We start from the raw sequence: 27,288 nt of genomic DNA on the forward strand, positions 1-27,288 counted from the left end.
TACTTTATTTAGAAATTACAGGTCTGGGACCTCTTCAAAGTACTCTCCTCCCCAACGCACACACTTATCCCAACGGTGTTTCCACTTGTTGAAACAGTCCTGGTACGCTTCTTTTGTAATGTCCTCCAGCTCCTTCGTCGCATTTGCCTTAATCTCGGGAATCGTCTCAAATCTTTTTCCTTTCAAGGGTCTTTTGAGTTTGTGGAACAAGAAAAAATCGCAAGGAGCAAGGTCAGGTAAGTAGGGGGGGGGGGAAGAACAGTGATCGAGTGTTTGGCCAAAAACTCACGAGTTCTGAGGCACAAATTTCACAGCAACGAGGTGCATCTTCAATTTTTCGGTCAAAATCTCGTAACAAGATGACAGTCAGACGTCGATTTGCTCGCACCAGGGTGTTGATTTTGTCGACGTGTGGGTCGTCAGTTGACGTGGAAGAACGTCCAGGACGCTCATCATCTTCAATGGACTGTCGGCCATCCTTAAAACGTTCATGCCACTTGAAACATGCCGTACGCTTCATAGCAACATCACCGTAAGCCGTGTTAAGCATAGCAAAAGTTTTAGTCGCAGATTTTCCAAGTTTAACACAAAATGTCACAGCAAGTCGTTGCTCCTTCAGGTCATTCATTCTGAAATCCGCCAAACGAAAAAATCGCATTGCACGTAAAACCGCGTAGCTAATACTCAAATGAAGATATCTGCAATCGGAAAATGGCGTCGTAATCAGCTGATCTGTGCGAACCTAGCGACACCAAGCGGATTCCCCTGGAACCAACTGGAGCCGCGCAATTCAAACAGTCCGCGTATTTTTTGAACAGCCCTCGTATGCAAAAAACGGCTCGTTTGGGTTGAGAAAATATTTTACATTAATATAATAAAATAAATAAAATTATATATTCAAACATCTAACGCCGCCCTCTACATTCCGACACTCAGTTACACAACCTTTTTTCTTTGTGAACCTGACGATGACCGAAGAAGGTCGAAACGTTGTTCGCTCTTCTATTTAAAATATTTTCTTCACCGAAACGAGCCGGTTTTTGCATATATATTTCACTTACAAATTGTTTCTATTTCGATCCAAAATGGCGTCACGAAAAACGTTACAAAATGAAGAAGCATTAGATTTGTTTCTTGTTTGTTTGGGAATTTCGCACAAAGCTACTCGAGGGCTATCTGTGCTAGCCGTCCCTAATTTAGCAGTGTAAGACTAGAGGGAAGGCAGCTAGTCATCACCACCCACCGCCAACTCTTGGGCTACTCTTTTACCAACGAATAGTGGGATTGACCGTCACATTATACACCCCCACGGCTGGGAGGGCGAGCATGTTTAGCGCGAACCCGCGACCCTCGGATTACGAGTCGCACGCCTTACGCGCTAGGCCATGCCGGGCCGAGAGGGCATTAGAGTTGTATTGTAGCAGCTGAAATACTTGGCAGTCAAGAGGTTAACAAGGGAACCAAACAAATGATTTAATGCACACTAATAATTATAGGCTTCAGATTTGTATTTATTACCTTATTTGAATTAATTTTGTCATACGAGATAGAACTAGTTAATAACTTTTAACCAGAAGTTCTTAATAAAAAGGTAATCTTAATTAACACAAAATTTGTTTGTTTTTTACAAACACAGGTATACAATTTTTTATTTTCTATGTTTAAGTCAGTTTTTTATCTTTCACAAGATGTTTGGTATTTTGTCACAAACTAAAATACATTTTGTTACGATAATTTTTTAACATACTGCCATTCGAAACCGAGAATCTTGTTGAAGGTGATGAACTTCTATTATAACTTTAACAGTTTACATCAACAATAATTTCATAACAATCAATTATCAAACAATGAAGCAGAAAAGTCGAACAGAAGTCATCGAGAATATACCATTTATTTTAAAAAGAAAATTTTCCATTCTGTACAACATAAATGCTTATAAATACCTTTTAATAGTCTTTACTAGGACAGATAAAAATAATTAAGTGAGACAACACCAGAAATGTACAACACTTTACTGATCCAAGTATGGCAAATACATATAAACCATTTCTAATTAAAGCTCACATATACAATAAACCATACATTAGCTGTTTCAAATAAAGACAATTATTCTTGATATTAAACACTAATAATTCCTCAGAAATTAATTTATGCAAAAACACATGCAAGTTAACATACTACACCATGGTTAAGTGTTTACAATTCTTCGTAGCATAAATCAAAATTTTCCCAAGTTGACAGATTTATGGCTCAGTTAATTGATTATTCAAATTTTTCCAATTTAATTATGTTAATTTAATCTAAATTCTTAAGAAAATACTCATATTTCTTACACTTTCTCAGGCATGATCTCTCATTGTGTATTTATTGTAGTGAAACAATGGCAAATATTATTGTTGAGATATCAATCAATGCAATAAAATTTTATGATACAGGATAAAGCAAACAGTTATTTCAGTGAGAAAATATTTTAATATCTCTAAAACAAATAATAATAAAATTGGTTTCAATTGTCTTTGTAATATTTTCTTTAGTAGCAACAATACAGAAGCTTTTATCTCTCTCCTTACATTAATTTATGGAGTTAATATAAGCAAACTGATACCATAAGAAAACTAATTTTTGATATTACACCCTATAACTTAATAATCTTATTAATATATGTTTTTGAATCATTAAATGTTTTTTTTTATTAAGCTGGAAAAAATAGGATTTATTTCATGGTAAGCAGCTAAAAGTAATAAACAGTATTAGTTCAACAGAATATGCAATAATTTGCTCATTTTCTAAAGCTATATTATCTACATAAATGCTAATGACCAAAAATTCATAAACTTTGAAATATCACGTGTACACGTCTGCATTGCAATGGGCCTTGTGAACAAACATTTCATTTCTCCAACTACTGTAAAATATACACATATATAGTATTCACAAAGTTGTTAACTAGTCTTACTAATCCAGCACTAGTGTTCTCGTAACTATGTAATAAATGAAACTGAACATCCATGTACATTTAGTGTCTGTACACTGATAACCAGAGTGATTTCTAACCATAGTATTCTGTATGCATGTTTGTTTCACACATTTCATTATTAACACTAAGTGCAATGTAATTCCCAATCAACAAGTGTTCTATAAGGACTTTAGGAAGGTTGTTCAGGTGGTAAAGTAACAGTCTTGAAACAAATGGAATTGCAGTTAGAAGAAATTCACAAAATAAGATTGTTTTGTGTAGAAACAAACTGAAATTGTGCAAAATATGGGAAGTGATAGCTTGTAGAGCATTGAAGCAGATAGGAGAAACAGGAACTACATGAAACATGAACAACAGTAACCATAAATTTCTTTCAAAATCACTCTCACTACAATGTTCTTATAATGTTAGCCATGCAGTGCCAGATATAAGGAAAGCTTAGTTGCATTAAAATAGCTCATTTTAAGTCAAATAAAGGAACTGCTCTTGTGAATGATACTTAGTACACAGAAATTAACATTTATACAAGAGGAAATCATGTAAACAGATCATGAAAAAATTCCATCAGTAATGAGAGGTAGAAATAACATTACACTATTTATAAACATCAATCAAACAGTCCTATTTCACAATCATTCAGGTTAAAAGTTTCTTTTCCCGTTTTAAAGCTACTCATTAAAAGAAACAAGTACACCAACCTGAAACTATAGTAATGAGTAACTGTTTAAACAATATTAAAACAAACCTACAGCCCAAGTTTGTGGTTCTAAGTTTTAGAAAGGTGCACCACCAACTGTTGTATCATTCCAAGTCTTCAGATAATTCACAATAAATCAAGATTATAGAAATAAACAAAGACTGCTCTAACACTAAAAGTCTATCAGGTCATTTCATAATTCAAAAGCAGGATTATGTGTACCTTGGACTTGCCCGAGTTTCAGGCTGTGTGAGTAAGTACATATATTATTTTCCAGTATATCACTGAAAGAAATAGTACAACAACCTGAACATCATGTAGATTCTCTTTTGATAAATAGAATTCCAATGTCATAATTTCAACCACTGCTTATTCCAAACTACTGGTTTCCAAACCTTTTTATGATGCGTACCTCCTGTTAAAACCTCGAGCCAGCAACGTAACCGTTAGGCATACAATCTGCTATTAGGCTAAAGAGAGGAAATAAGTTTTATACTTTGAGTAGTGATCTGTTGAGTTACCACTTGCATTCAAGTGCAAGGCAACAAAATGTTATCATTGATTGCTAGCTAGTGAAATACATTGGTAACTCACCTTCATTACCCTCCAAATTTTGAGGCTTGGGGTGTTGTTTGTTTTTTAATGTTCTTTGAAGATTTCCATGCAACCCCAGGCTATTCTTAGCACAATTATAAATACAGAAAAGTTTCCAAAATTGCGTTCTTGAACTTGGAATTAATTCACTAACATCCACAAAGTGTTTTATTACTACCCACATTTTATAAAAACAAATTCTGTTGAACATAATACTATTACTACTAAGTCAGAAGCTAGCTAAATGACTCATAACACTTAATCTTTACATTCTGAAGTTTCTTTATGGTCTCAATCAAGGCACATTACCATCATGAAAAACATCACAGTTTTATGAAGAAACTATTATGATTTTGATTTAAAGCCTAGCATTTGTCAGGATATATGTACTGTAACACAGCACATTACCTCATCATGATTTATTAATTTGTTGTAACATTACATTTTTGACTTCCACAACTGCCCTGTTATTTATGTAAGGTATTTGTACATGTAGCTGAGGGTTAAATTTGTTCCCAGACTGTACACTTACATTTTGTAAGAGTACAATATAAAAAATTAACAATGTAACACCCCAGCAAACACTTAGAGCTCTACTACTTCTCTGTGTAATTACCATAAGAGAAGCAAATGACATTACATCCTCCTCTGCTGTTGTGAATGAAAAGTGTTTCCCTTTCACATAAAACAGAAGGATAAAAGTGGATAAATGGTTTTGTGTTGCAAGTGCAAAAAAAACGTTGTGACACTAAAAATAATTCAAAAAATAGAAATTAAAAAGTACCTATAGGAAGTAAAGGAAAAGCAGTACACTTCATTAAGCTGTTATAGGCCTATGCTGTTCTTTTAGAAAGCTGAATAATTATGTGGTTACTTTCAAGTTGCATACAAGGGCATCAAATTATTACAGCAACAGGATACGACAGCACAGAGGCATGCTAAACTAAATTATGGAGTGTTTTTATGATACAAAATATGTTGCAGCTGATTACACTGCTACATGTGGCATCATACCATGCAATTCCATGTTTGTTTGTTTTTAACCTACAGTATTAGTGAATGTAGATAAATGAAATATTCTCTGAGTGTTTTTTATACATATTTAAAATCTTGTAACAAAGTCAAATGATAAGTTATATGACATTTTGGAGGTTGGACAGAGCAAACAATGGGTAGAACAAGCTGTTCAATTTTCAAACTTGGCCCCAAACTGTCAATCTGGATTAGCCAAATTGTTATGAACTTTAAAACATCAACCTAAACTCTGAATGTGGTAGACACTTTCAATACCAAAACTTGCTCTAAACAAAACTATGTAAAGAAGTTGCAAATTGACAAATTACCACAAATCTAACACAAACTCTGAACTTAAACTGTTCAATCAGAATTTTATAGTAGTACTGAAACTAGTAATTTTAAAAACTGCTTTCTTTTGAGGAAAGTGCATTTTGTTTATATTATATTTCTCACGAGATAATAGGAAATTAAATAGTATCATAACTGATGCCTGAAAACTATAAAGTAACAAAATAAATACAGTATTCACTTCTCAGTATGTCCAAGTATATCACAAAAAATAAATGTAGGTTCTGAAACATTAGTGCAGATAATTACACCTAAAGTCCATACTTGAAGGTGGGATAACTCACAATTCTATAAATTAATTCTATTATCATATTCCACAAAACTTGAATATTACTTCTTGAAGTTGTAACAACAAACGAACAAAGAAAAAGAAACATGAAACATTCTTTTCTCTATTTCTATCTTTTATCTGAAAAACACATCTTAAGTTTACAAAAAAACAAGAAGAAAACACTCATGTTGCTGGTTGAATCCATATGTTGAAAGACGTACACTTTTCTTGTATCCCAATGCAGCAGTACATCAGGGAAACTCTGAAGACAATACACAAGGTGAGTCAATTTCACCATAATTGATCCCACAGTGTGTTGAAAGGCTTGTGTGTCGTGCGATTGTTTACTTTCACAGAAGAGCACACTGAAAAATAGTAACATTGCCTTCATATTAAAGTGCTGATATTTTTATATGAAATATATTCTAAAACAACCACATTTGATAAGGAGACTTCAGTATCTATCTAAACTTCATCTTTTCTTGGACGACTGAAAACAAATCTTAAAAAAGACATTTCACTTCTCTGAAATTTCCTAGTTTGGTATAAGATTTTTGTTGAGTTACTTGAGTGAAACCAATGTGTTTTTTAAAAGTTTAAAGGAATACTTGTGTTTCCTTGTCAAGTATGCTTGTATGTGTGTCTTGGAATTTAAGAAAATCTACATAAGAGCTATCTGTCCATATCCATTCTTACATATGAACTGACAGACTAGGTGAAAGACAGAGACAAGAGCACCCATTGCCAACTCTGATTACTCTTGTCTCACCCAATAGAGGGATTTGATTGTCATTTTCACAGAACTTTTGTTGTTCCAGTAACACTTTCTAGGATTTATTCAAGTGATGGAGTGAGGTTTAAGGAGGTGAAAAATTGGTTTTATGGGAAGGCAAAAAAAATTCAACACTTTAATATCACAGAACTGATACACAAGACTTAAAAATCTTATACTGGGGGGGAAGGTGGATGGGTGTCAGAACTCTCTCAGGGGCATCCCATCTCCCCCTGCCACCCTAGGTATTACAAAACATTATCAGTGTATTACATCCAGGTATTCACAACATTATCAGTACATGACATCCAATTATTACTAAACATTATCAGCATACCACATCTAGGTATTACTAAACATTATCAGCACATCATATACAAGTATTACAAAAAATTATCAGCACATAACAAAAATAAAAATATTGCTACTTCTTATCTGGCAGGTTTTAAGTTGTATTCTTACTGTGTTTATTTTTTATTATAAATTAACTTTTGTTCTTACAACTGACCAAAATTAATTTTTAAATCACCATTTTTTGTTCTCTGTGTTAATACTGATGACTTACTAAACATGGGAAAATAAAACTTCTATCACACCCAACCAACTACAAGAAACAACATGGACTAATGCTCATTACCAGTGATGAATAGAAAACCCACTTGTAGAGAAATATATATGTAAAAATGGCTCGTTTGGGTTGAGAAAATATTTTATGTAGAGGAGCAAACAGATATGTAGATGACACGGTTGCAGGATTCAGATCTACAGAACACACACTTAATTTTTTCAATCACATTAACTCCATACATCCCAAAACATTAACTTCACAGGTGAACAGGAAGAAAGCAATAAAATATCATTTCTTAACCTCAAAATTACACAATTTAACACAGAAATACACCAAAAAATAACCTATACTGGACTATACATTCCTTGGGACTCAGCACATGAAACAAAACAAAAACTCAACATACTAAGAAACCAAATAAACACAGCCATAAAACTAAGCTCACCAGATAAAACTAACGATGAATTAAACAAAATAAAACAATACTTCATCAACATCAATAAGTTTCCTCCACAAACCGTAGAAAACATTATACGCACACACCTAGATAGAAAGCAAAATCAACCAACAAAAGTAAATATATCTCACAAATCAAAAAATCATGAAACCATATACTGCTGCATACCATATATTCCTGACATCAGCAAACAAATAACCAACATTTGGCAAAAATTAGTAACAAAATATGACATTCCGGTTAATACCAAATTTATTCAAAAACCAGACACAAAACTGAGGTCTATACTATGTAAAAACTACACTGACAAACATCACACCAATGTTATTTATAAAATACAATGTGATAACTGCCACGACTTCTATGTTGGAGAAACAAGTAGAAAAATGGAAACCAGATTCAAAGAACACAAAAAGTCACCTTCACACGTTTTCGAAAACTGCAAGTCAAATAAACAGAACATAACCATAGAAAACACTCAAATACTAAATAAAGAAACAAACATAAAATTAATGACACCTTACTTATACAACAACTTAAACCCAAAATAAACCAATACAAAGGAACACTTTTATACCTATATTAAAAATAATAAAATAAATATAAAATTATATATTTAAACATCTAAGCACACCCTCTACATTCCGACACTCAGTTACACAACCCCTTTCAAACATGTGGTCAGCTTCCGGTCGGTTACCTCTTTCTTTCTTTCTTTGTGAACCTGACGATGACTGAAGAAGGTCGAAACGTTGTTCGCTACTCTACGTAAAATATTTTCTCAACCAAAATGAGCCAGTTTTACACATATAATGCTCATTACATATCTTTAAAACAAGATTCATGTCACTACATTCAAACTCTATGTATTGAAAGGTATACTTAGAAGATATAATTAAGACAAAAGCATGAGCACATACACTAATAATTTTAGTCTACAATCATAAAACAGACTATACTATTATGATCAACAGCATCCATTACAATAATATATATATATTATTGTCAAGTTTTACAAGGAAACAAGTACACTTTATTGTTTATAATTTGACTGCAGTTTTTAAAACTTTCTTTCCTAGTTCTACGTACGTCTCTATTTTTGCTTTTATTGGAGCTGTTACTGCCAGTTCCACTCTGTCGTCTCGGGTTTTGTGTCTCGGCAGCAGCAGCATACCTATTCTCCTCTTCCTGTAGCCGTCGAGCAAGTTCCTCACTGTAACAGGATCAGAAATGTTATACACACGTTATCTGCAGGTTGATTAGATTCTGTTCCTTACTACACTAACAAAAGCACAGTTCATACAGTCTGTTTGTAAATAATTGACCTTGTTTTACAATTAGATTTAAGTCTCTGTAAAATATTCCTGACAGGATAAAGGCAAATATATATATACACGTACACACACACACAACAAAACATCATTTAAGTATAGGTACCTAAATGGGGTGGTGAGCAGTAAAACATTAAGAATTAAAAACAAACCATTAGCCTATCAAACACCATACAGGTGAAGTAATGTTTTCTTTTATATTTTTCTGAAGTGAAGCGAGAAATTAAAATGGTCACTTTGAAAATGTAGATGGAGCAGAAGTTAAAAAAAACTTCAATGAAATTTGGTTGGAAAGAAATGACTATCAAAACAAAACCTAAACCTAAACAACTGAACCACCAGATTAAGTTTCACTAATGATTAACTTGTACATTATTCAGGTGCAGTCTGTGCTCAAAAGGGTCGTTTACCAAAATGCATTGGGGTAGGGGTGCAAAGCAGACCAACGGTGCATGGGCATCCTAATTCAGTTGAGGTCACTACGCTATGTCATAATTTTCATGCATGTCATAATCTTGCCTAACTAAAAATGTCTCAGACAAACTGCCATTTTGGGGTTCCCATTTCAAGTTTGAGAAGGTTAGCCACCCAAATGAAATTACATTTCTTTACTAGAAATAGTTTAAAACTTTTATACATTTATTTATACTTTCACTTAATTTTTTATTGCCTCTTTGAGCCTAATATTCTTGTCATATAAAGTGTATATCACTGGGTGAACATGTAGCTCACATTACCTATTAAATTACATAAAACAGAGGCTGCTCGCAAGTGTACCTCTTAAAAATTATTTATCTCACCTATTTTAACTTTATTTAGCCTAAAAAGTTTATAAATGTTTACATTTTAGTTACTTTTGTAACAATAAATCAAGAATACACATGTAAAACAATAAATATATGACTTATTAACTGGGCCATCTTTCTTATTTTGCTGTTGACCATCAATAACACTTAACCCTACTTTTTGATACCACGTGCTTCAATTAATTACATAATGCACCAAAAAACACAGAATAGTAAAATACAAAATAAGGTGACAATATCCTATAACTAGTGTTAAACATCAATGAAAACTGCTGGCAAGTTCTAAAAAAGAAGATGTAACGTGGCTCTGTAAGCAAATGAGATTGAAAACTGAAAATTATGTATTGCTTGAGCAATGACAACATTATAACAAGTAATTTATGTTAAATTTTGTTCAAAATACCAAGAGTAAATACATAATTCCATAATTACGGTAAATCAGAAATTTTTTTACAGTCTTATAAAATTAAGGATTTAAAATTCATATTAAGATTTGGATCATTAGCTATGTCTTTATGTCAAAAGTATTTGTATACCAAAATAAGAACATTCTTTAAATTTTGAATGTAATTTACTAAAACCTTGTGACATGTTCCCTAATGCCTGAACCAAGAGTCTGAATTTCAGGTGTAGAGGTTTTCTTTAAAAAAGAATATTGTAAAACAATTAAGTATTCTCTCTAATAAATTATGCAATTTTTTTCAGTCTGTATAGTAACCTGACATGACAAACTTGTATGTATGTGTGTGTGTCTATATATATTTTTATAACCACAAATTCTTAAACAATAAACAAAATATGCTGCCTACTTTTTAAAAGATTCTAGGATACAAGCTACAACATGGAATTATAAAATGATCCTAGAATTTTGAGGTGACTCCAGAAGCAGGACCCACACTGCAGTGGGGATACACCATCTATCAGCTTTAGCTTCCAATTCACAAGTTTCACATATAAAGATTGGAAATTTAGAAATTAGTAGAGCAAGATGTGGGTCCTACTTCTGCAGTCACCTCCAAAATCTAAGACATATTTTATAATCCCACATTGTAGCTTGTAACTTCAGATCTTTTTTAAAAGCATACAGAGTAGTTTATTTCATGTTAATGTGTTTTGTTTATGGCTTAAAAATATATGGTTATAATATAATTAATCAGAGATTGGGATTTGCTGTTTTTAGTGCAGTCCTTCCTCATGATTTTGTTTACTTATTTGGCTTCATTTGGATGTAATTATTTAATAGACACATTCCAATATTAATCTCTACTTTAAACAATTTTAAAATGTATACATATCACCATGTGCAACAAAAGACATTACTTAAAGTTATCAATATCAGACTAGTCTGTTGAAAGTTTAGTTCCAAAAAAGTAGAGACAGAATTTAAGGAGTCTTCAACAACAATAACAAAGGACTGGACACAAGGATGTGGTAGGGCATCAAAGGACAGGCTCACTCTGTCATAGAATCGTTTCCTCCAAGATTTTTCTGTTTATACTCCTCCCATATCCTTCGTTGTTCATCCTGTTTCTGTTGCTCCTCTTGCATGGTCAAAGCCACCAAATAGCTATGATTTTAAATAAACTCTACATTATAAACTGCTCTTTAATTTAGAAATGTCACAGTTCAATGCAAGTTGATAACTAGATTTTGGAACAATAAACACTACCACTACCAATATAATATGCATGAAACCTTGGTTACCAGTAAGTAAATAGACACCCTAAGAATACAAATCAATTATTTTCATGATGTCGTATGTAAATAACACAAACAAATAAATAAGACATAATTCAGAAAATACAAACAGCCATGCCATAGATCAATGGATCCTAGACACCAACAATAATTAAGTTGCATACTTTGAAAAAGGAAAGGTGGTCAAACCCAGGCAGAAATCATCAGGTCATTCGTATTACCACTGTCCACAGTGAACAGGGTAACATTTCAGTTCTAGTTAGATCACACAACAGTGATTTCTGCACAGCCAATAGAACAGACTCTTTGTCATGTGTGCAGAATTATTTATGTGAAACAGTTGCTGCTAGCGCAAGTACCATCAGAAATTCTCTTCACAGCACAGACTACAACTATGGAGTAGTTATAGAGGTAACAGTCCTTACTCCATTCTGTATTGTACGTTGACAGCAGGGAGCAACACAGATGTGATCCCACTTTCCTGTCTTTTGGGACACTTTTTTTTTTCCCTGATTAGTACAGATTTGCTCAGCTCGAGTGCTTTGATAAATAATCTCTGGGGAATTATTGTTGACAATTTTCTAAGCAACAACAAATTATAGCAGTATTTCTATTATATTGCAAGATATAATTTGTACAGCTGGACAATCACAACAGGTGGTTGGATGTTGGATAACCAAATGGTCACAGCCAGTGGTGGCTGAAGGGATGTTACATAAGAGTTGATGGTACAAGTACTTCTTACACGACAGTTCTCAATTACAAGTCTGAACCAATAAACAGCTTACCAGACAAGCAAGCATCTTCATGCAAGACAAGGTTCCTAATAATTTGATCTGACTAACAAAATGAGGACTTGAAGATATTACATTCTTCCATAGCCATACACAGTCCATCCTTTAGTGTTACAAGCTCCTAGGAGCAGATTTCTGTCAGTAGTGGAGTGCAATCCTACAAATCAAGATTACAGATCTAGTAAGTTTGATGTGTTTTTGTCTTTAATTGCAAAGGGTAGATTCCACAAATACCACTGGGTATTTTGTACCATTTCGTACGTGTTTCAATTATTTAGAAGTTTTCATTCTATATGAGTGCCTCTTTACTTACCATTAGGCTGTGTACATTTTAAATCAAGAAATAAATTTTGCTCTCAGTATAACACTGATGGAATTTTATGAAATTTTTTCCACTAGCTTGCAAGTTAACTCTGTTAAAGAAAGGAATGAAAGCCTGGTCAGTTACTAACTATAATTATGGTTGACCATTAACTGTGGTTATTTTAATAAACTTCTGTAACTACAGACATTGATAAAAGTTCGAACTTACTCTTGGTCTGTTTGCTGTTCTGGGGTAAGATTTGAGTCAACTTTTACAGGTTCTATTGCTTTTGGTGGCACTGTAACAAAGTTGGCATCTACAAAGTGGCCATCTCCCTCAACATTGTTTAATGTTTCCCACACAACTTTACTCTCAGTCAGAAAACCTTGGTCTGTGACTAGTTGGAACAACTCATCCTGTCACCCAATAAAGTATAGTCAATGAATTATTGCATAAGTTTATACACACACAGAGTCTAAAAATTCAATCCAAGTACATGAAAAGACAAAACATGTAGAAACTAAAATAAATATCAACAACTTACAGTCATAACATTCAAACAGGCATTTTATTACCAGTTACCATTTGGCGTATAACATTCCCGTCATTGGTGACATCATTCTAAAATATACAAGTTTTTAAAAATATTCTTTGTTGCTGTAAAAGTTATAACCTTTTACAAAATAATGATTATAATCAGTAAATAAACTTGAAACAAAAACTAATAATTCAACTATGTAGAAGAAAAATACATCTCTAACAGTGTAGTAAAATGTAAAAAAGTTGAAACTGACATAGATAACTACAGTTTCTACAATTTTCTTTCATTTTGCAAAAGAAAAAAATCTGTAAAACGAGACAGCATTTCCTCAGCATAAAAGTCATTCCTCACAACAATAGTATAAAACATAATTTGTTCTGTACTACACTTGTAAATAAAAGGACAATTATGTGAGTACCTATATTTACAAATTAATGATTAATTTTTAAAATAAGCAAAAATCTCGAAGTATATATAAAGAGGTTGAAGTAATAAGAGAAAAGTATGCCTTAAATATTTGGAATTTAGGAGACTAGAGAAACAGAAACTGTAGTTAGCTAAACAGTCAATATCTCTTGAATTTCACATTCTGCACGTACAAAACTTTTAGTACTATTATTCATGGAAGACTAACAAATACGTTTGGGTATTAAGCACAAAATACAACAGTGGGCTGTCTGTGCTGCACCTAACATGGTACTGAAACCCATTAAATTTCTGCGTACTTAACACTGAGCCAGTGGGGGCCACTCAAGAGATTAAAAATGTATCTCAAGATGGCTGGTATGGATATTACAACTTTCATTAAAATAAAGTACAGAACAACGTTTCTACCTTCTTAGGTCGCTTTGTTAACCTGAAGATGACCTGAGGTCAAAACGTTGTTCTGTACTTCATTTCAATTAAAGTTCTAATATCCATACCAGCCATTTTGAGATACATTTTTACTTCAAGAGAATAATTTTAAAACTTACCTTGTCATCTTAGCACCTGCCTCCTTCTACAGTACCTTAGTAAAAAAATTAAGATCATCCTTTACAGTTTCTTAACACAATGAAGATTAAACAGTATGGAAGCCACAACATATATAATAACGTATCCTACAAAAAAATCTGTTATTCACATAATGGCATGTTATGAGCAAGAAAACTAAAAGGTTATTAATAAATACCTTTATTGTTTTATAAGTAATAATTCATGGACACACTGATCAAGTCGTTTGAATCCGTTATACATGATTTACTTAACAAATTAAACTCAAAAGAAAAAAATATTTGTGTAAAAAATGAAAAAAACCACCATGACTCACAAGAGTAATTCATCACTAGAGAATATCTTGGATAAACATTACAGAAGTTTAATTCCAGAGATACAATGTACCACCAACATGATTTTGTTAAATAAACTGGAAATACAAACTCACTTTTCGTTTGTACAGAGTAATGAAATGATTGTTCCTAAACAGCACACACAGTTCTTCATCCTTAAGTGTTGAGGTTAATTCACACAAACCATGGTACGTGAGTTGTGAAGCAGTCTTCCCAAGAAAACTTTCAGCAAGCAATGCTAATAAAGAAAATTGAAAGATTTGTAAACATATACTATTATCTTATGTGACACACAGAACCACCCATGTCAGCTATATGATTCAAACTGTCCCCTCATGGTATAGAATAATTTTAATGTTTCCCAGAATGCATTTTCATTAACAAATTTTTAAAATATACCTTATACATTATTTCATGCATGGCATACTTTGTAAAGCATTATACAAATTGGAAATTTACTTCAAGTGAGTTTTTCTTACACTTTTAAGTGTTCTGAGACATCAAAAATAAGTCTTTCTTCACTGAAGCCACCTCAGCCAATTAATAACGTGTACAACAGACTAGTGAGTCGATTTTATTCCAAATATTTTAGAATTAAAGCTCAAATTTAACTATTTACAGCTTTATGTGTTTACTGGGTAATAGCTTTATGTTAATGATGACAAAAACATTTAAAATACAAAGTATATTATTATCAGCTAGTTAACTTTATAATAAAGAAATAATGAACAAGTTTTCATAAACAAATAAACACAAAAAACAAATAATAAAATAAATGCTTTGTTGATTAAACCTTTTACAAGTACAAAATACATTTTCAGTTCTCATACAAAGTGCTTTAGTTATCCAGGTGATCATTCCTTGACTATATCTTCTTACTAAGACATTTAGATATAACAAAGTCTGTGTCAGAATTCTGTACCTTCTGTTACCACTTCTTCTCGAGCAGATGCTTTGTTGTTAATGATATTCTCTACCAACTGGTTATAGCTGCAATTTCCTACTGCCGTTTGAACTTCGGGCGACTGGGGATCAACCAGCCAGCCGTGGTAAAGTGGAATGTGAAGCAGGTCAAACACAATCAACTCGGGTGTGTATTCAAAGTGATCCACACTACAGTCACATGAAATGCATCTTTTAACCCAACAAAGTAACTCATTCACAATACCTAACGGGAAACATTAAGTCTTTGAACATAACACTTAAGCTTTAAATATAACATGCTGCAAATATCAGACACTAGTCAGCTCTTTCAAAAGATTATGGCAAAAACTTTAAAAACATTCTTAATGAATGGATATTACAGATGACAAAATATCAGTGTGAACAGAAATACTTCAATGTGACATCATTCACAACAAAACCAAAACCCACTTGTTACATTTCTACACCTGTAGCTGCATTAAGAACAAAACTTGTACATAGTTGTTAGGGTTATTCTCACTTAATATTTAAAACTGGTAACTTGTTAATTGTAAATATTTTAGAAACCCAAAAAACTTAAAACTAGAATCTATGTAAAATATTCTTTTCTAATTTTCCTGAGGTCAAACTTTTCTATATTGAAAATATTGATCCACCATTTATAAACCATTGTGACTTAATGGGTCTATTTAAGTTACTTTATAATTCACCAGCATCACTAATCAACATACATTTGAAAACGTTTAGTGCAAGTCACTGGTTAAGTTATTTAATTACTTTGTGTTAATTCTTGCTTTTCCCAAATTCATTTTATAACTTACCTAGTAAACCTTACATTAACATCTAAGCCTGTCTGTAATTTTGGCAATATTGACATGGCATCATGCATATTTTGCTCATAATTCAGCTGGGCTCCTTCTGAAATATTCTAACAACAAAAACATTGGCTTTTAAATTAAATGTTGTAACACTTACTTATGAGTAAAGTTATTCAAAACCACTTAACAAAACTTTTATACAAAGAGGTTTTAAAGACAAGTTGTCTAAGCTAAGTAATTTATTTCAAGTTTAAAAGAACTTTGTAACAAAAATGTTAATCGTTCAGCTAAACATAGTAAACAATATTGTTACATGTGGCCCAACTCTCAGAAAGTTGCCATAAAAACCACAACTACATCTATTCATCAATTCATGCCAAATGTTCCATTGAAATCTTTCTATTAATCCCACAAATTAATTATTTTTAACATTTTATTTGTTATTCTTACAAATATTGGGTAACAATAAAAACTCGAGTTTCATTGTTTTACAGTAACTTATAAAAGTTATGTACTTCAGTTTAATTTTATAGCCATGTGACATCCTTGTGATATGTGGAGTTTCCAGTTTCTTTGGGTAAGCCCTACTTGGTGAACTGGAAAGGCTTATAGGAAAGAAAAACAGTAACAGCATCATCTCTCAAAGTAGTCTACATTAAACTGAGAATAGCATACATACCTTTGGCATATTCTCCAAGATGCAGTCTCCTAAATACTCCATCAACTGACCTGGAGTAATGATTTCCATCATTGATGGTAATGTTATCTTTTCTTTCAGGATTAACACATTCATGATAGCTATTAGTGGACATGGACCATTTTCATTCTGGATAAAAGACAAAACTCAGGATATGAAATACAGCTTAAAAAAGACTTGTAATATGATGAAAATGTAAAAACTTAAAAAAATCTACTATTAGAACTTAGAAATGTCTACTTAAAAACAACTGTAATATTGTTATGAGATCACTTTCAATCTTAACCATACATTTTTAGCAGTTTAAAATATTGCATTTTATTTTCAAAACAATGAAATTATAAAACAATGACCACAACACTACATTCAACTTCACAGTGTCGTTCAAACATTATTCTTCACAAAACCATAACTACTGTAAATATAAGTGATACTTAAACCATACCTGTGTGGTGAAACTGACATTATATAATACTGGTGCAATGATACTGACACCATTAAACCATACCTGTGATTACACTGACAATATATAATACTGGTGCAATGATACTGACACCATTAAACCATACCTGTCATTACACTGACAATATATAATACTGGTGCAATGATACCGACACCATTAAACCATACCTGTGATTACACTGAAAACATTAAACAATACTTGTGTGATTACACTGAGAACACTAAACAATACTTGTGTGATTACACTGAAAATATTAAACAATACCTGTGCGATTACAGTGACAACATCAAACAATACCTGTGCGATTACAGTGACAACATCAAACAATACCTGTGCGATTACAGTGACAACATCAAACAATACCTGTGCGATTACACTGACATCAAACAACACCTGTGATTACACTGACAACATTAAACAATACCCGTGTGATTACATTGACAACATTAAACAATACCTGTGATTACACTGACAATATTTAACACCCGTGTAATGATACTGACATTAAACAATACCTGTGTGATTACACTGACAACATTAAACAATACCCGTGTGATGATATTGACAATATTTAACAATACCTGTGTGATTATACTGACAACATTAAACAATACCCGTGTGATTACAATGACAACATTAAACAATACCCGTGTGATGATACTGACAATACTTAACAATACCTATGTGATGAAACTGACAACATTAAATAATACCCGTGTGATTACATTGACAACATTAAACAATACCAGTGTGATTACATTGACAACATTAAACAATACCAGTGTGATGATACTGACAACATTAAACAATACCCGTGTGATGATACTGACAACATTAAACAATACCCGTGTGATGATACTGACAACATTAAACAATACCCGTGTGATGATACTGACAACATTAAACAATACCCGTGTGATTACACTGACAACATTAAACAATACCCGTGTGATTACACTGACAACATTAAACAATACCCGTGTGATGAAACTGACAACATTAAACAATACCCGTGTGATTACTTTGACAACATCAAACAATACCCGTGTGATTACATTGACAACATTAAACAATACTCGTGTGATTACACTGACAACATTAAACAATACTCGTGTGATTACACTGACAACATTAAACAATACCCGTGTGATTACACTGACAACATTGAACAATACCTGTGTGATTACACTGACAACATTAAACAATACCTGTGTGATATTACACTGACAACATTAAATAATACCCGTGTGATGATACTGACAACATTAAACAATACCCGTGTGATTACACTGACAACATTAAACAATACCCGTGATTACATTGACAACATTAAACAATACCCGTGTGATTACACTGACAACATTAAACAATACCCGTGTGATTACACTGACAACATTAAACAATACCTGTGTGATTACACTGACAACATTAAACAATACCTGTGTGATTACAGTGACAACATTAAACAATAACTGTGTGATTACACTGACAATATTAAACAATACCCATGTGATGATACTGACAACATTAAACAATACCCATGTGACGATACTGACAAGATTAAACAATACCCATGTGAGGATATTGACAAGATTAAAGAACACTTGTGGGATAGTACTGATAATATTAAAAAATACCTGTGTGATAACTGGTACTTTTTTGTCTTTCCAGTCAATCCACTTTATATGGTAAGCAGACTGGTGAATTTTGGTTGGGCTGGATGAAGCAGAGTTGCTTTTTTGGGAGGATGATGCTTCAATTTCAAAAGCAGTTCTACTGAAATCACATGGTAGATGTTCAATTTTTTCTGCTTTTGCATCAACAGTCAAACTGGAACTTGTATGATCCCCATCATCACTTTTCTGACTCTTCTGAATTTTCAAATCATTGGGCACATCCTGATTGGAGTTCCTCTTTGTTTCACTCAACTCAATTACAGAAATAATACTGTCTTGTGCATCATGTAAAGCTTGTGTTTTTTCCTCAGTGGTATTATCTGTTGCCAAACTTCTAACTTCGGAGATCTGATTACCTTGAACATCTATATGATTACAAACTGTTGTTGTTTCAGTTTTAGTCTGTCCTTTGCTAACATTTAATTCTTCTATGGATTTTTCCACAGCAGCAGCTTCTTCAGACAGTCCAGACAATGTCTGGTTTTCACTGACATCTGTTTCTTCTAATGACGTACCCACGTTAGTAGATGCTCCTGATATCTCAAGGTCTTTCACGGGTGCCTCATCTGCATTGAGCATTTTCCAAATAGGTGGAATTCTTTTCTTTAACTCTACAATAGCTGGTCAAACATTTATCAACAGGTGGACATTTGACAGAATCTTTCACAAGCTGTGCAGTATAGACAATCCTAAAGAAAGGTAATAAAACTGGCATATAAATAGTGCAGAGAGCATTACAACAATGAAAAATGTATTCTAACTTGGGTTACAGTGCCAGATTAGGAAGGAAAAGTTCACAAACAATAACCCTTAAAAATAGTCTTATAATGTTTCAACATTTAGGCAGAGAAATAATTAATATCCAATTAATCAGAATCAACATTTTGAATATGCTTCAAAATTCTTACAACCTTACTAATACTCTTCAAATGTATTAGAGTTTGATAACTCAGTCTATGCTGCAATTAACCATTTTCTATCTTTCAGTGACTACTAGCTTGTTTGCCCCTATTGTCCTAATTTTCACTGTCGACTATTTTTAATATGCACGAATGAAAAACAAACAAAAAGCCAACCAACATTATGATAAATGGTTATCGAAGTTGCCAATGCCACAAAGGGATCCTTCTAAAAATAGTTTAATGAAATTCTTGGATCTCCAACTAAATGAGCAAGATGGCTGAGTGGCCTCCTCATATTTGTTACCTTTATGTTTTTGTTCAGCAGTCTTAACCTAGTCCATAATTCAAGTTATCTTTAGCTTTCTGGACTTTGCTCTACTGGCTTGTAACTACCCACCAATCAACTATTCTTCATACTCTTTTCCTCAGACTTCCAGTCCCTTTCTTTAGTTTTTTTGAACTTTTGTTTATCAAATGCAGGGTTTTTCATGCTTTCCTTAAATCTGTCTTGTGTAATGAACAGATACAAAATGCATTATACCTGATGCAAATGTAATCTATCTTTTGAGAAGACCAAAGAGAAATGCAATATTTCTTTTGAAGAACTGGTGAAACATATGATCTCTCTTATGTGAGGATTTAATAAAAAATATGAAATCTGTATAATTCCTGACAAAATTTCAAAATGATACACATTTCCACAAGTTCAAATTGATTGATTGATTGATTTAGTGTTTTATGGCACAAAGCAGCGAGGCTATATGCGCCAGACATTCGGTAAAAATGTAAAAAAAAAAAATACTAAAAAAAATAAATAAATGTAGCAATAGACATAAATGGAAATAAAGGTAAAACAAACAAGTATAAAACCAATGTTGACACCTAGTCTACAATGTTAAGATAGAAGGCAGAGTATAAGAAGTTGTAAGGTATTTACTCTAGCAAAAAGGTAATGATCATAACCTGCCAGGAGGACTAACAGGTAAGTTCAAGAACCACCGTCAGTCACCTGAAGTTGGTCTTTCCAGTCCTGGTTCCGGGTTATGTGTCACAGCAACCAGTATCAAAATGTAAAAGAATAGAAGTTTTAAAAGATACATAGCAAAATTGTAACAATGAGTAGCCAAATGTCCAGTAAAAAGATAAAGTCAAGTAAATGGAGTAAAATTTGTAAAAGTAAATGAAGGTAACAACAAAACAGCAATTAAAACAGAAAATGGCGTAAAAACCAATGGTGACATCCAGTCTTCAAAGTTGTAAAATATTTACTCTAGCAAAATGGTAATGATCATAACCTGCCAGAAAGGCTAACAGGTAAGTTCAAGAATCACCGTGAATCACCTGAAGTTGGCCTTTCCAGTCCTGGTTCCGGGTTATGTGTCATAGCAGCTATTATCAAAATGTAAAAGAATAAAAGTTTTAAAAGACACTCCATAAAATCGTAATAATGAGTAGCCAAATGTCCAGTAAAAAGATAAAAGTCAAGTAAATGGAGTAAAATTTGTAAAAGTAATTGAAGATAAAAGCAAAACGGCAATTAAAACAGAAAATGGCGTAAAAACCAATGTTGACATCCAGTCAACAAAGTTGTAAAGAACTACCTGTAGCAGAATGGTAATGATAATAACCCACCAGGAAGACTAACAGGTAAGTATAAAAACCACCGTCAGTCACCTGAAGTTGGTCTTTCCAGTCCTGGTTCCGGGTTATGAGTCAATATGACCAGTACTAAAAAGTAAAGCAGTAAAAGTGTGAAATGATATGCAGCAAAAGTATAACAACTCGCCAGGACAACTAACGAGTAGTTCAAATGGATAGTTCAAACAGTAGCGTTAGTCACCTGAAGTTGGCCTTTCCAGTCCTGGTGTCGAGTTATTTAATGTTCTGGCCATTGTCCAATGTCAAATTGAATGAGAGAGATTAAAACTGTAAAAAAGGAACCACAATTAAAAAAGTGTAATGAATAAATATGCAACACTTAAATGAGATTAAAAAGATTAATGGCCATTAAAAAATTAAAAACATTATCAAGGTGGACACAGTCACCATCACCAATAACTCTGTCCAATGTTACAGACTGACCCTGGGAAAAAATATGTTTAAAATACTGCCGATCTTTATACTGAAGAGTGTAACACTCAATACACAGCCTTGAGGGACTCCAAGTTCCTGTACAAAAGAACGGGAAAGTGTCGAACCCACATGAACTCGGAATCTCCTGTCCATTAAAAATTTTTTAATAAACATGGGTAGATGGCCACATAACCCACATGTATGGAGGTCTCGCAAAACGCCATACCTCCATGTTGTGTCGCAAGCCTTCTCTACGTCAAAGAATATTGATACAAGATGTTGGCGGTTGAGAAAGGCTTCTCTGATAGATGTTTCAAGACAAATTAGGTGGTCTGTGGTGAAGTGCTGTCGAAAGAACCCACATTGGGTGGGCGAGAGGAGGTTGTTTGATTCAAGGAACCAAACAAGATGAGCATTAACCATCCTTTCTAATGTCTTACAGAGACAGCTCGTCAAAGCAATTGGACGGTAGTTTGAAGGAATCTTGGGATCTTTCCCTGGCCTAGAGAAAGGTAAAATAATAGCCTGGCGCCAGGCATCAAGAAAAACATTCTCCTGCCAGATCCGATTGAAAACAATCAGAAGGACATCAAGAGAAGCAGGAGATAGATGGTGCAGCATGTCATACTGAATATCATCAGGTCCAACAGACGTACTAGCAGACCGATGAAGGGCCATTTTTAGTTCCACCAGGGTAAAGGGACAATTATAGTCAAAGAAACAGTCAGTTCGAAAGGAAAGAGGTGATCGCTCTGCCCAAGTCTTGATGGCCAGGAAGGTGGAGGAACAAGCAGAAGTGTTAGATACCCGGCAAAAGCTTTCACCTAGAGTGTTAGCGATGTTCTGAACATCAGTCACCTCCTGACCATCAGAGAGTAAGATCGAGAGGGGGACAGAATTGTAGCACCCATTAACCTTTCAAATCCTGTCCCATATGATCTTGGAACTGGTGGTAGAAGATATGCTGGTTGCGAACTTAATCCAAGATTCCTTCTGGCTTTGACGTCTTACCCACCTAGCATGTGCACGGGCCCGTTGGAAAGCAACCCGGTTTGAAAGTGTGGGATATCTACGAAAAGTATCCCAGGCCTACTTTTGAGCCTTCCGTGCTAAGTGGCAAGCAGGATTCCACCACGGACGAGGATATCGTGGAAAACGTGTCGAGGTTTTAGGAATACACTGAGCAGCTGCATGTGTAATACAGTCATTTACTGCTGCTACACAGTCGTCTATTGATGGCTGATTTACGATGGCAGGATCAAGTTCTGCGAGAGCAGTGAAAGTGGACCAGTCTGCCTGATCCAGCTTCCACCGGGGCACGCGGGTAGGGTGGCATCGACCACGGCCAGTCTCTCTCAAAAGGATCGGAAAATGATCACTGCCAAGAGGATTACTGTCAACCCTCCATGAAAAATGGGAGAATAATGAAGGGGAGCAAACTGAGAGATCAATAGTGGTAAAGGACTGACTAGGTGCATGAAAATAAGTATAAGAATCAATATTGAAAAGAAATAGGTTGTAATCAGAGAGCATACACTCTACAGATCGGCCCCTCCCATCAATAATAGCACTTCCCCAGAGAGGATGATGTCCATTAAAATCCCCTAGGATTAGAAATGGAGATGGCAACTGTTCAACGAGAGCATCAAGATCTGATTGATCGTATGTTTCTCCAGGGACAGGTACAGAGAAGAAACAGTGATGGTATGACCCAAGGAAACACGGATGGCTACAGCCTCCAAGGGTGACAAAGACAGGGTGGGCACGTGTTGATCAACCAACAGTGCCACCCCTCCATGTACTCGACCATCACACAACCTGTCATTTCTGTACAGAGAAAACTGCCTAATGGAGACAGTATCAGCAGTTTTGAGAAATGTTTCTTGTAAAGAAAGACAAACAGGATGGTAGGAAGCAATCAGCGTTTTGATATCATCCAGATTAGAATGTAAACCTCGACAGTTCCATTGTATCAAGGTGGCCATTTTTAAGAATGGGTAGGTGAAGTGGCTGGAGAACCCTTTGGTTTACGACCACGTCTTTTTTCTTTACTGTCTTTAGTTGGAGGAGGTCTATCAACCTCCATGGATCCTGCTCTGGGTCGGGTGGGCAGGTTTTTGTTATTGGAAGGGGAATCCAGTGACTGAGGACGTGAATGAATAATTGTTTTGTCTCTTGTGGTGGGAGAAAAAGATGTATCAGAAGAAATGCCTGTATTTGAAACTGAAGGACGTGGATCTTGAGGTTTGTTGGAAGGTATGGGAGGAACAGATGGGTGTGGAAGTCGATTCATCAACCTTTTTAACCACGGAGGTCAAAAGGTTTTTCATTTGTTTTGAAAATGATTCTCTTGGAGGCACAGAGAGATCTGTCTGCACTCCCACTGTAGTTGTGGAATGAAGTGCAGCAGCATATGTCCGAGATGGAGTTGTGGACAGCAATTTCCGAGCCTCAGGATAACTAATGTTATGTGTCGTTTTCAAACGCTGCACCTCTTTTTCCTCCAACCATTTTAGGCAAGAATGAAAGTAAGAGGGGTGAGAACCATTGCAGTTTACGCAATGTGGATTCATGTCACAGTCATAGGCATCGTGGTCCTTGCCTCCACAACGAGAACATGTCAGGGAACCACGACAAGATGTCTTTGAGTGGCCGAATCTCTGACATTGGAAACATCGAAGAGGGTTTGGTATGTATGGCCGAACCCTGCAAATGAGATAACCTGCCTTGATGGTGGCAGGTGCACGTGGTGAAGTAAATGTTAAAACGAGGGTATTTGTTGGCAGTGTAACTCCATCTTTGCGAGTGGAGATGTGCCTCACTGCAGAAACTCCTTGAGTGGAGAGAGCAGCGAGAATCTCTGACTCAGGAACGTTCTTCAAATCCCTTTCAACAATAACTCCTCGTGAAGAATTCAAGGTGGCATGGGGTGTAACTTCAATAGGTATATCCCCAATTGCCTTTGAATTCAAGAGGAGTTCACTGTGTTGGGATGTGGATGTTTCAACCAATATGTCACCAGATCGAAGTTTCTTTACTGACTTTGGAAAGCCAGCAAGTCCCTTTTGAATAAAAAAAAGGGGACATTTGCCCTAAAGGTTTTTTCAAAAGAGAATGTAACATAAGAAAATGAGGTACGTGTGTTACTGATGTTGAAGATTGCTGTTCTGAGTATTCAAGACGTGGTCGCTTACCCATTGACTGTTTTTTTACAATTTTACTTAAATTTTTTGGAGGATCCATAGGAAAAAGGAAAAATTTCGGTACCCACTGACGCCACCCACCATGAAGCCCTACAAGGGGACGCACTACAAAGTCATGCAAGGACAATGCAGCAACGCCAGGGTTTCATGAGCACTATACCCAAACACAAGCATCAGGCACAATGTCCACAATACCTGTTGAGAATATCCAACACTGGTACTTGGTTGACTCTAGCCCAAGTGGACCAGCCGATTGACCCAAGGGATGCCACCCAAAGGTCGCCCGTCTACAGGAATTCGAGGCCAAAGTGGTGTGTTAGGGTTGGACCCCTCAACCACCAGGATCCTCTCCTCCCCTTCACAGGTCGCCACGCACGGCAAACACGTGGGTGAATGTTTAGATCCCAGAGAAGGTAACCAGATATAACAGAACCTTCCCTGGGAGGTCCCCTCACCACGTACAGGAATCCACACCGAGGGGCACAAGTTCAAAATCAAATATGATTATACATTAGGATAAATAAACTTGGCATTTCAAAAACTGTTTAATACTGAAGTCTAAGTTCAAGGGAAGTCCAGATCAATCTATACTTTGACCAAAGTGTGTTATTACTAGTTTCAGAGAATTCCATTTCTCATCAGTAACCTCAAACAAGTTAACGAAAGAGAAATAAGCTGGACCTATATCACAGTGAAAAGTATCAAACATACTTTGTCTTCACTTCACTGATCCAGTGTATAGGTTTTTATACTTTTTACTACGACATAGGTCCAGCTTATCTCTGATTAACTAGCATTCGAGTTACCGATGAGAAGTGGAATTCTCTAAAACTAGTAATAACTAAATAACACACTTTGATGAAAGTGTAGATTGAACTAGACCTCCTGGAACTTAAACTTAAAAATTAAATAATTTTTGGAATACTAAGTTTGTTATACCTGCTATCCTGTGGCTATAAAATATGGAGAATTGATTAACAGCTTACAACATTTTCTTCATTCTACCTATCTAATGTACAGGTTTTTCTCACAGTGACAACTAAGGATGTGCACATAATAATATGTTTAATTGTACAATATATTAATTATCTACTATTATGTTTATGTAAACCACCAAAGTGTATTAAAAAATCTCAGTTATGCCTCAGATACATACATCTCTCTCTTTTATTACCACTAATATATATTGCTATTTCCAACACTTAATGATATACTGCTATGAAGTTACTACCTCCATTTGATTTACTCCATATTTTTATCTTTTGCTCTTAAAAGATTATGTTTGGCTCAGCCTTAACAAATATTTTCACTGGTTATTAGTTGTCTAGAGCACCACCTTACGTTGTAGTTTAATATTACTAGTCCTACTACTACTACTACAGTATAAAGTTAAGAAAAGAGTATTAGTAAATTGTTCTTAGAATTTTGGTCAAAACACATTTGATTTGAACTGTAATTCTGCACGTAAAAATTAATGTAAACGCGTAAGCCTAAAAAAGTAAAAAGCGTAAAATACTTGTGTATATTAATTATTATTACTATCAGTATCACTAAATACTAGCGGTATTACGTCTGTATCAAAATATTTTCATAGTTAGAACATTACAATTAGTAAAATTGTATATTATTCCTTATATTTTAAGATATGGGGAATAGTACAATCTCATATAAGAGGTAAAAAAAAAAAATCAACTGTACGTTAAAATCTTATTTTCAAACTTTTACCTTGTCTATGGAAATTTACTGTATAGTGCAAGCAAAAATAATTTCCCTAATCCCCACTACTTTTCGCCCTCTGGTGCAACGTACTTAAATATTTTATTTTAAAAAAGGAATTTTACTTTGTCCAACACGAAGTGTATTACATAACCAAAAAAAAGCAAATTATAGATGATAAACACTTTATGTTCATTTAGAATTTTCTAAACTATTTGCAAATAAAAAACTCAGATTTATACTTAACAAAATGAAAAATAATAACATTTTGAAAACTTTTTAGTTTATAAATCTGTTTTAAACATACTCAAAA

The 27,288-nt window shown here is 34.3% G+C and overlaps 1 protein-coding gene across 2 annotated transcripts; it reads right to left on the reverse strand.

Moving 5' to 3' along the window:
- Window positions 1–1,872: 1,872 nt before the first annotated feature.
- Window positions 1,873–27,120, reverse strand: LOC143236004 (ubiquitin carboxyl-terminal hydrolase MINDY-2-like). 2 transcript variants are annotated; one of them, XM_076474186.1, is made up of 10 exons: window positions 26,985–27,120; window positions 19,043–19,770; window positions 16,925–17,071; window positions 16,249–16,355; window positions 15,426–15,616; window positions 14,599–14,741; window positions 12,863–13,050; window positions 11,295–11,405; window positions 8,791–8,914; window positions 1,873–6,269 (listed from the first exon to the last, which is right to left on the reverse strand). In XM_076474186.1, the coding sequence occupies exons 2-10, from the start codon at window positions 19,658–19,660 to the stop codon at window positions 6,255–6,257; spliced, it is 1,644 nt and encodes a 547-aa protein (XP_076330301.1). In that variant the 5' UTR covers window positions 19,661–19,770; window positions 26,985–27,120; the 3' UTR covers window positions 1,873–6,254. The 2 variants fall into 2 exon arrangements, with proteins under 2 accessions (XP_076330301.1, XP_076330302.1); XM_076474187.1 differs by lacking the exon at window positions 11,295–11,405.
- Between the last annotated feature and the right edge of the window lie 168 nt (window positions 27,121–27,288).

The sequence above is a fragment of the Tachypleus tridentatus genome, chromosome 13 (genome assembly GCF_004210375.1).
Source record: "Tachypleus tridentatus isolate NWPU-2018 chromosome 13, ASM421037v1, whole genome shotgun sequence".
NCBI classification, from domain to species: domain Eukaryota; kingdom Metazoa; phylum Arthropoda; class Merostomata; order Xiphosura; family Limulidae; genus Tachypleus; species Tachypleus tridentatus.